At 39.5% G+C, this 11,034-nt stretch overlaps 1 protein-coding gene across 1 annotated transcript in view; it reads left to right on the top strand.

The window, feature by feature from the left end:
* UPF2 (UPF2 regulator of nonsense transcripts homolog (yeast)) overlaps positions 1-11,034 on the top strand; it is a 141,209-nt gene that overhangs the window by 73,089 nt on the left and 57,086 nt on the right. The window contains exon 9 of the mRNA XM_011934286.1: positions 4,428-4,536. Coding sequence (XP_011789676.1) covers positions 4,428-4,536 — 109 coding nt within the window. The remainder of the gene's footprint in view (positions 1-4,427; positions 4,537-11,034) is intronic.

The following is an 11,034-nucleotide window of genomic DNA, read 5'->3' as shown; positions in this document are numbered from 1 at the left end:
AATAAGACTAGAAAGCTTAACTGAGTATTTTTAGCTTTTTAAGGAAGAAATAATATCACTTGTTCCAGAGCATAGAAAGCTTGTTATTTCATATATTAAAAATTCTAAGAAGAAGGAGCAAGAAAATCACAAGCATTGACCAATCTCACTTTTGAATGTCAATATAAAAATTTCAAGTAAAACACTAGCAAATCATATTTAATGCATAGCATATTAAAAAATAAGAATCCAGCATGACCAAAGAAGATTGATCATAGGAATGGAAGGATGCTCTAACACAGGCAATCTATTAATATATGTAACATCAGCAGGAAAGTAACTATGTGAATGTCCCATTAATTGCTAAAAGATAATTTGATAAGTTAGCTTTTGCTTGGTAAAATGTAATATTATTACAAAAGTAAGATGCTACTTCCTTAATATGAGGAAGAATGTCTTAGACTAAATACTAGCAGTATACTTAAGAGTGAGTTACCAGAGATATTCATTTATCTAACAAATGTGTATATTGAGTACTTGCCTATGTTCCAGGCACTGTTTGAGTGCTGATAAACTGTCTGCCATGGAACTGAACATTTCTGGTGGGGAGGGGTAACAAATGAGTTAACCATAACAAATCAATTATTTACTACTTTAAGTGGTAAATTCCATTTTTAAAAGTAGTGCAGGTAGGCCTGGGCACAGTGACTCATGCCTATAATCTCAGCATTTTGGGAGGCCGAGGCAGGTGGATCGCCTGAGGTCGGGAGTTCGAGATCAGCCTGACCAACATGGAGAAACCCAGTCTCTACTAAAAATACAAAATTAACCAGGTGTGGTGGTGCATGCCTGTGATCCCAGGTGCTTGGAAGACTGAGGCAGGAGAATCGCTTGAACCTGGAGGCAGAAGTTGCAGTGAGCCAAGATTGCGTCATTGCACTCCAGCCTGGGCAACAAGACTGAAACTCTGTCTCAAAAAAAAAAAAGCTTTGTAAGGGGATTGGGAGAGGTAGGATGGGTTAGGTGCAGTTTCCTTGGAGTCAGAATGGGTCAAAACATGGAGACTGGGACTCCCCTTAGGGAGAGAGTAAACAGTATGGATGTTTAGGGAAAGCATATTCCAGCCCAAGGCAAGGACCATTCCAGAGTCCCTGAGTCAGATCCTCAGCGAGGAGCCAGTGGGCCTGGTGCAGGCAAGCTGGGAGGTATGGGAGAAGAGGGTGGTTCAGTCCCTGAGGTCATGGAGCCGCTGTTTGCTGCTATAGAGTTTATACCTGGGCCTCCTCACTCCCAGTGCGTTGCTTTGCCATCTTGTTACCTTTGCTCTGGTACTTGTACTTTTCTGACCTGAAATTGTAGCAATGGCAGCAAAAGAACCTCCGCATAAATTTAAATCCTTTATTTGAATTTGACAACTGATTATGAGCTGGAAAAGAATACTTTATTTGTTGTTAAAATGGATGTGGAAAATAAATGAAGAACCTAATATTCTAACTAAAATTCGTAAATTTAATGTTAATGTAAATTCATCTGTTATGTAAGAACATTAAATGTTCATTTGCTCCAAGCCTTTTTTTTTTTTTTTTTTTAAAGCGCTAGGAACATTAGGGAAATTATTACATGTTTATAAGAGTAACTTATAGGGGCCGGGCGCGGTGGCTCACACCTGTAATCCCAGAACTTTGGGAGGCCAAGGCAGGTGGATCACGAGGTCAGGAGTTCAAGACCAGCCTGGCTAATATGGTGAAACCCTGTCTCTACTAAAAATACAAAAATTAGCAGGGCATGGTGGTGCTCGCCTGTAATCCCAGCTACATGGGAGGCTGAGGCAGAAGAATCGCTTGAACCGGGAGGCGGAGGTTGCAGTGAGCCAAGATTGCACCACTGCACTCCACTCCAGCCTGGGCAACAGAATGAGTCTCCGTCTCAAAAAAAAAAAAAACTTACGGGGACACCTTATTTTTGTAATATCTTTAGAGAGTGGTGGGACCTATTTTTGTGCATTGGATTCCATGTGATAGCAGCCTAGACTTTAATTGATAAAACCTTAAAAATATTTTAAATAAACATTTAAATTTTAGCATTAAATGTTTTTATATAATGGATTATAGTTTTCACTGTTTCTTTAAAGAAAGATATGATTTATTTTAAAAAATTATTGCGGTATGGCTACAAAGTTATCATATTGCCAGCTTCTCTCAGCATCTGTCTTATTTCTGCAATGGTGAGTGTAATATCCACCGTATAGAGTGGTTATTAGGTTTAACAAATTGAGTTATATATATTAGGCCTAGGACAGGGCCCAGCACATTAGTAAGAACTAATTTGCTTAGAAATTATAATAGCCCAAGTTTTTGAGGAGTACCATGTTTTTGAGGCTTTTAGGTATGAATTTAACCAGTTTCCTCCTTTCAACCATACCTTTCTTCTTTTCAATTTTTTTTTTAATCTTTTTGAGATAGTCTCACTCTGTGGCCCAGACTGGAGTCCTGTGGCGTGGACTTGGCTCACTGCAACCTCCACCTCCCAGGCCTGAGTAGCTGGGATTACAAACAGGCGCCACCGCACCCGGCTAAATTTTGTATTTTTAGTAGAGATGTGGGTTTCACCATGTTGGCCAAACTGATCTCGAACTCCTGACCTCAGGTGATCTGCCTGCCTCAGACTCCCAAAATGCTGGGATTAGTGGCCACCATGCCCTGCCTAACCATACCTTTCAAATTTATTTCCATCCTTCTTTTTTCTCTGTGTCCCTTTAGCTAAGGGTTAATGTATCCATCTGAGGAGCTTTCCAGATCTAATTATGTGGGGTTTTTTTCCTGATGATCAAACATTTTCATATATTATTGTATGGTACAGTGATGTACTCAGCAATAATCTTCTTTTGAGATGGAGTTTCGCTCTAGTTGCCCAGGCTGGAGTGCAATGGCGTGATCTCGGCTCACTGCAACCTCCACCTCCTGGGTTCAAGTGATTGTCCTGCCTCAGTCTCCCGAGAAGCTGGGATTACAGGCACCTCCCACCACGCCCGGCTAATTTTTGTATTTTTAGTAGAGATCGGGTTTTACCATATTGGTCAGGCTGGTCTCAAACTCCTGACCTCAGGTGATCTGCCTGCCTCAGCCTCCCAAAGTGCTGGGATTACAGGCATGAGCCACCGTGCCCGGCCTCTACTCAGCGATAATTAAGACTTGTATGATTATTTGTTTCTGTTCTAATTGGCTTCAAGCTGTCATAATTTTTAAGCTCTTGTAATTTTATAGTTTTTAGCTTCCTCTCTCACTGTTAGCTCCATTACTTGCTGCTGTCGGTACAGCTGCTTTTATCAGTTCCTCACTACTTCTCATCTTCAGAGTCTGATCTGCTGAGTGTTGAATCATTGAGTAATAACATCTATGACAGGAATGGAAAATAAATTTTAGCTTGTGTGTTGATTCCAACTAGTAGTGGTCACCTGGAGTGCTGTGCTAAGCAGGATTCCGGAGCATCATTCCTGTGTAATGGGAAAAAGTGCTCTGACAGTGGAAGAGGGTGGCAGTGTGAGTGCCACATATTTGCCATTTACTGTCCAAATTAAGATCCTGAATGAGGATATGAGTGGGTTCTGTAATGAGTGAAATATGTAAGTTAGTGTATAAATTTTGTAATATTGTTTGCCGTCCTCGAGGCTTTTTCAGTTACTGAGTACCATTCATTCATTCATTCATTTGTGTGATGGAGTCTTGCTCTGTCACCCAGGCTGGAGTGCAGTGGCGTGATCTGGGCTTACTGCAACGTCTGTCTCCCAGGTTCAAACAATTCTCCTGCCTCAGCCTCCCAAGTAGCTGTAACTACAGGCGCGTGCCCCCATACCCGGCTAATTTTTTTATTTTTAGTAGAGACAGGGTTTCACCGTGTTAGCCAGAATAGTCTCAATCTCCTTACCTCATGATCCGCCTGCCTCAGCCTCCCATTACGGGTGTGAGCTACTGCACTCAGCCTATTGATTACCTTTTTGCTTTAGACCTTGGGGTTTCCAAATAACTTACCCTGAGATGAAGGAAATGGCTTTAAAGGATTTCGTCTTACACTAAAGAAGTTACCTTGAGATTTGTAAATATGCAGTTACTCAGTAATTATGTGATTAAAAATTTAAGTCGTGTCAAAACATACTGTTGTTTTTTGTGTGTGTGCGTGGTGTTTCATATTTTATCAAAATTACATATTCAATAAAATTATAGCTATGCAGTAAATTCACGGAATGGAGAATGCCAGAATATTAATAAAATTTCAAAAGGCTCATTGAATTTTCAAACACTTCTTTATGATGGCAATAAACAGGCATGTCTGTATGATTATGAGTTTTAAAATCATTTAATGTGTGAATACATCTGAAAAAGTTTAAATTTTAAAATGAATTATTTTTGATATGTCTTTCCTTTGACACATATCACATATAACTTTTGCAGGTTGGATTTGCTACCATTTTATGCAAGATTGGTTGCTACATTGCATCCCTGCATGTCTGATGTAGCAGAGGATCTTTGTTCCATGCTGAGGGGGGATTTCAGATTTCATGTATGTATTTAAGCATTTATTTTGTAATATATATATTCTTATACTTTGAGTGAGGATTCTTTAAGAATGTAATTGTTGGTAAGCATATTCTTGAAATTTGATAGTGGTATAACAGTTTAGAATTTATGGCATTCTAAATTTTTGAAAAGTGATTTACTTAACGAAGCTTGAAATTGATCAGTGATATTCCTGTTGGGAGGTGAGCTGTTGCTGCTACCTTGTTCCCCCATTGCAGGAATGGCACTTTTTTGCTTTTCTAAAGTAGAAACGCTTCTCCAAGGTCAAGACAGCCAGAGCCTTCATTGGTGTTTCCAAAAGAAACATAATTGGCCACCATGAGTCAGGGTGTGGTGCCACATAGGATAAGGTTCTTTAGGTGCTTGGGTCCAAATGTGTGGCGTCTACAAGTTTCCATCAATACTGTGATACTAGCGAGTGCTGCCATAGCCCATTTTTCTTTGATTCTTGCCTTAAGAAATTTTACCTTGGATCATGGTGAGTTTTTTAAAGATCACCCTGGGAAATAACAGGGGCCTGTTACCAGATGGCTTCCCTTTCTTTCTAGCCCTAGAAGTATGAACAAACTATGTGTTAGTGGTTCTCCCAACCCATGTTACCCAGTTACTTCATGGAGGTACTTCTACTTCAAATACAGGCTTGATAGTGGGGAAATGATACTGCCAGAGGTGACTGAAAGTGGACGTTGTTAGACTGTGAAAAAACATGAAATTCAGTTGTTGTTAGCCAATGGAAAAATGGTGTTTACAAAACTTTGCTTTATCATAAGTTGGTCAGAATGCAAATAAAAACAGGAAATGTCTGCACGTGCTGTCTCTCACTCACTGTGCACCAGTCAGTAGTATTGCTAAGCTCTCGGAAAACTATGCACCAGTCAATAGTATTGCCAAGCTCTCGGAAGAACAGACAAAATTCCCGAGGTCAGGAACTCATGGTGTAGTTGAGGACACAAGGTTTAAATAAAAATTAATCCTTAAATGTAATAGCTGTAAGGAATTGCATGCTGAATTGCCAGGTGAATTATTGGAGAGAGGGTGCTTTGAGTGCAAAGGAAGGAAAGAGTCTCTTGCAAAGGAGAATAGTCTGTGAGCAATTCTTGTTGTTATGAGATTTGTCGTTAAGATTTTTTTGGGCCAACTTTTGCTAGTTTTTCAGATTTTCATGTGTAGTAGTACGTAAGGGAAGGTTTCTATGTTTAAAGAGGTTGGAAACACTGAGCTCAATAAAGTTAAATGGTTTTGTTTTGTTTTGTTTTAAGAATTCTCAAAACATTAATACGGTAATGTGCTCTGTGAATCTCCTGGAGGGCATGCATATGGAACCCATCAAAGAACACACTTTGACAAATGCTGCTAGTTCAGAGACAGATACATCAGAAGCCGTGGTATTCTTGTTGATATGTTTAATCCCATTGTACAAAGAAGTAACTGTTTTACTAGTGGACAGTGTGAGTTATTATATTGGTTATATGCCTGTACCCCTCAACCAATCCCCAAGTTAAAACACAAGTTCCTGGACCAAGCATAATTAGTGCTTTTGGTGAAAAAGTTAAAATTAAGAAAATTCTATATGTACTCTCTCATTTGAAAATTGGGGTGAGAGTTGGGGGTATTGGCATTTTTATTGTGCTGCTGCAGTGCTTCATTACAAGGGAAGAATATCAGAACTCCAGGAGCACACTTTGGGAACCAATGCTCTCGGAGGAGAGAAGAAAGAGCACTCTACATACTTGATCACCGTCTACTTCCTCCAGGATCTGGCCTTCCTACCCCAAATCTATAGGCTTTGCCAGCGATTCTCTATTAGGCGGAAACATGCTCACCACTCACATCCTTAAAGTGACAGCAACAAACACCTTTTCTCAGCATCCGCCGTCCCCTCCCCCAGCCACAACTGTTTCATTCCCTTCTTATTGAAATGTTTTACAGTATACTTGTCTCTCTTTCTCCTGACATTTACCTTTTGATTCACCATCATAGCAGCACCCTGGCAGAGACCACCAGTTGTTTTTCCGGTTGCTTGTTAGTTGGTGTCTCTGTAGACTCGAAACTGCCAGACTCTCCTGTTTTTTAGGAAGCCTGCCTCTGGCTCCACCACATGCTGGCATTGTAACTTTGGCCAACTTAGACTCAAGTGTTCTAAACTTGGTTTCCATGTCTACCAAGTAGAGTTAATAACTGCATTTTTAGAAATAGGATTGTTCTTAAGGATTAAATGAAATAATGCACGTATAGCTCCTCACATAGCATCTGTACATAAATATCATTTAATAATAATTATACCTTCTATACCACCATTCTCTCCTGGTTCTTACTTGTGTTACGATTCTTAATCTCCTCCACCTTTTTTTCTAGCTGAGTTTCTTTGTTGGGATTGGCTCAGCTTTCTTCCTTCAGCCTCCTTTTTAATGGGATGCATTTAGCTGGCCTTTAATTCATATCTATTTTTCAACAACCCCAAATATATATATCTTGCCAGAACCTCTCTTGTGATACTTAGAAAGTTTTCATGTACTTTGAGCTAAATTGGTCCCCAAACCAAATTCATTATTTTCTTCTTAAAAATGTCTTTTACTTCCTTGAATCTGCTTCTGTATTTTCCCTGTAAATTTACAATGTATTTTATCCAATTACTGAGATAAATACCTCTACTTTTGCACCTAGACATTTAGGAGCCATTGTTTACTGAATTCATTTGATACTGACTTATAAAACAACTAAAATCTAGCATCGCCTCTTCGTATCTCCTGCCACTGTCTTTCCTTTTCTATACCTGGAGCTATGATAGTACATTTTTAACCAGCTTTTCTTGTCTCTGTCTTCTACCTAGATCCAGTGTATTTCTGCAGTCTGATATGTTTTCCCCCCTAAGAACCTCAGCTGAGAAATAAAGCAGGTTAACAAAGCCGTGTGAAATTTCATTGGCAGTTAAGGAAATTCTAGTTGAAACAATGGGTTTGCTAATTTAACTGACAATTAGAAAAGGTAATAGACATGAGAAACCAACATTCTCAGATACTTCAGGTGGGAATCTGGTGAAGCTGTTTGGCACTGGATTTCAAGAGCCCTAGAGGCATTCATACTTTGGACAACTCTGAGGACATGTCCTAAGTAAACAAATCTGTGTACCAAAAAAGGGTGATTCACAGTATGACTCTAATAGGGAAAACTGATCATCTGAAAGCCCAACAGTGGATTAATAAAATGGCCGTATAATCACAATGCTGAAATGATGGAGAGCCATTAGAATTGATGTTTACAAAAACCTTTTTAGGACCAAGTGCAGTGGTCCACACCTATAATCCCAGCATTTTGGGAGGCCGAGGCGGGCAGATCACCTGAGGTCGGGAGTTCGAGACCAGCCTGACCAACGTGGAGAAACTCCGTCTCCCTAAAAAAAGAAAAAATACAAAATTAGCCGGGCATGGTGGCGCATGCCTGTAATCCCAGCTACTCAGGAGGCTGAGGCAGGAGAATCACTTGAACCCAGGAGGTGGAGGTTACTGTGAGCTGAGATTGCACCACTGCACTCTAGCCTGGGCAACAAGAATGAAATTCCATCTCAAAAAACAACAACAGCAACAGCAAGTTTTTATATCAGAAAGTACTTTTTTTCAAAAGCAAGATATAAAATCTTACATATAATAAACATACACTTAAAATGCTTAGAAAGTAGAGAAGAAAAAACAATTACATGTGAGTATGTTAACGTGGCAGTCTTTGGATGGTGGGAATATGAGGAATTCTTTTCCGTTCTAGTTTTCTGTGTTCTCTAAAGTTTCCGTATGGCCTACTTCTTTAGTGATGAAGGGGACAACTTTTTGTTTTGTTTGTTTTATGAGATGGTATCTTACTCTGTCGGCCAAGGTGGAGTGCAGTGGCATGATCATAGCTCACTGCAGCCTCAAACTTACGGACTCACACAGTCCTCCTGTTTCAGCTTCCCAAGTTACTAGGACTACAGGTGCATGCCAACACACCTGACTGGGGAGACAACTTTTATTTAACATAAGCAAATTAAGTCACTGACATTTTAAAAATTAATCATCTCCCAACTTTTTGATTAAGTTTCTTTATTTGTTAAAATAAGTTGACTACATATCCCCATTATAGTTATATTTATTTCAAAATTACATACCTTGGCAATTGTACCAAATACTTTTGTGCATTGTAAACCATACAAAAACAAATGGAAATGTGTGAGATAAAACATATAAATAGAATTTCCAGTTTCCCCTGCCTACTCCAAGTAGGTAAATAGTCTTATGCACTCTACTTCGGAGATACTGGTTCACAAAAGTTTTTAAAGAATTTTATGTCACGGCAAATTTACTTATTTGTAGACTCAGTACTGATTTTATGTTTAGCCTACAGTAGGTTTTCAGAAAAGTTTGCTGAATGATTGAATAAACTTCATATAAAACAAAGTGAGCAAATTATGGAGGACAGAAAATCTATTTGGGTGAATATCTATTTGGCCCTTCTAGAGGGGCCAGCTTGACTAGAACAGAGAATTCTTTCTCTAGCAAAGTGGTAAATGATAGGCCTTAGGAAATCCTTACAGTTCGTGTGTGTTGATATATCTGAAAAGTTTGTTGTTGTTGTTGTTGTTGTTGTTTTTGAGACTGAGTCTTGCTCTGTTGCCCGGGCCGGAGTGCAGTGGTGGGATCTTGGCTCAGTGTAACCTCAGCCTCCCAGATTCAAGTGATTCTCCTGCCTCAGCCTCCCAAGTAGCTGGGACTACAGGCACAGGCCACCATACCCGGCCAATTTTTGTACTTTTAGCAGAGATGGGGTTTTACTATGTTGGCCAGATTGATCTCAAACTCCTGACCTTAAGTGATCTGCCTGTCTTGGCCTCCCAAAGTGCTGGGATTATAGGCATGAGCCACTGTGCCCGGCCTGAAGAGTTTTAGTTAGTATATACAAACTTTGTTGTTCAATTAATCTAAATTTTATTTGTCTTTAGCAGAGTTGCAAGCCACATTTTTGCTATGGATGATTGATTATATGAGTAAAATCTTACAAGAGGCATTATTGAACTACAAATATATAGAAAATGTTACATTGTTAATTCATCCAAAGGTGTTTTGACATATTTTTGATCATAAGCTTTTAAGAAATGAGAGTGAAGACCAGATGCAGTGGCTCACGCCTGTAATCCCAGCACTTTGGGTGGCCGAGGCGGGCAGATCACCTGAGGTCAGGAGTTCAGTCAGCCTGACCAACATGGAGAAACTTCATCTCTACTAAAAATGCAAAATTAGCCAGGCATGGTGGCACATGCCTTAATCCCAGCTACTTGGGAGGCTGAGGCAGGAGAATCACTTGAACCTGGGAGGCGGAGGTTGCGGTGAGCCGAGATCACACCATTGCATTCCAGCCTGGGCAACAAGAGCGAAACTATGTCTCAAAAAAAAAAAAAGAAAGAAATGACAGTGAAAAATGTTGAAATGTTGAATGAGGAGTGAGAATGTTAGCCATTTTTACAAGTTACAACCTTTTGAAAAGCCTTCAGTTTTCTCATCTGAAAATGAGGGAGTGAGATCATTGATTTATAACACTTCATTTAAATATTGTATAATTTTGTCATTTTTATTATATATAACCTCCGTAACCTTTATAATATTTCAGAATAATTAGAATTAATGTAAATATATGATGTGGATGATACAGCATGTTAACATGTTTTGAAAACTAGAATGCTTAGTAATGCTTAAAATGGTGTGATATTCCATAGCAGTTGATGAAGAGGATATGCATCCAACCTCATCCAAGGAGACTTAAATATATATATATGTATTTCCCAACCCTACTGACCCTAAAGACTTAGTTTTGGTATATAGTGGGGTTTTTTTCTTTTTTTTTTTTTTTTTTGAGATCGAGTATCACTGTGACATCCAGGCTGGAGTGCTGTGGCATGATCTCATCTTGCCACAACCTCCCCCTCCCAGGTTCAAGCGATTCTTGTGCCTCAGCCTCCTGAGTAGCTGGGATTATAGGCACGTGCCACCATGCCCTGCTAATTTTTGTATTTTTAGTAGAGACAGGGTTTCACCATGTTGGCCAAGCTGGTCTCAAACTCCTGACCTCAAGTGATCCACCTGCCTCGGCCTCTCAAAGTGCTGGGATCACAGGTGTGAGCCGCCATGCCTGGCCCGTTTTAGTGCGTAGTTTTTGATATACTTTCTTTTATGTTTTCCCAAACAAAGACACAAGGTCAGTGTAATTTAGAAAACATTTAAAGTTTAAAAAAAAGAAAAATACCAGTTTCATTACTTAACAGCAACATTTTGGTGGTTTTTTGTTTTTTAGTTTTTATTTTTACCTTTTTTTCTCTATAGTTTTTCATGGATGAATTATATTTTATGTATAATTTTCTGTTATTGGCCAGGCGCGGTGGCTCAAGCCTGTAATCCCAGCACTTTGGGAGGCCGAGACGGGCGGATCACGAGGTCAGGAGATCGAGACCATCCTGGCT

The sequence above is a fragment of the Colobus angolensis genome, unplaced genomic scaffold, assembly GCF_000951035.1.
Source record: "Colobus angolensis palliatus isolate OR3802 unplaced genomic scaffold, Cang.pa_1.0 Scaffold133, whole genome shotgun sequence".
In the NCBI taxonomy this organism is placed as follows: Eukaryota; Metazoa; Chordata; class Mammalia; order Primates; family Cercopithecidae; genus Colobus; species Colobus angolensis.
This window is presented reverse-complemented; position numbering and strand designations above follow the sequence as displayed.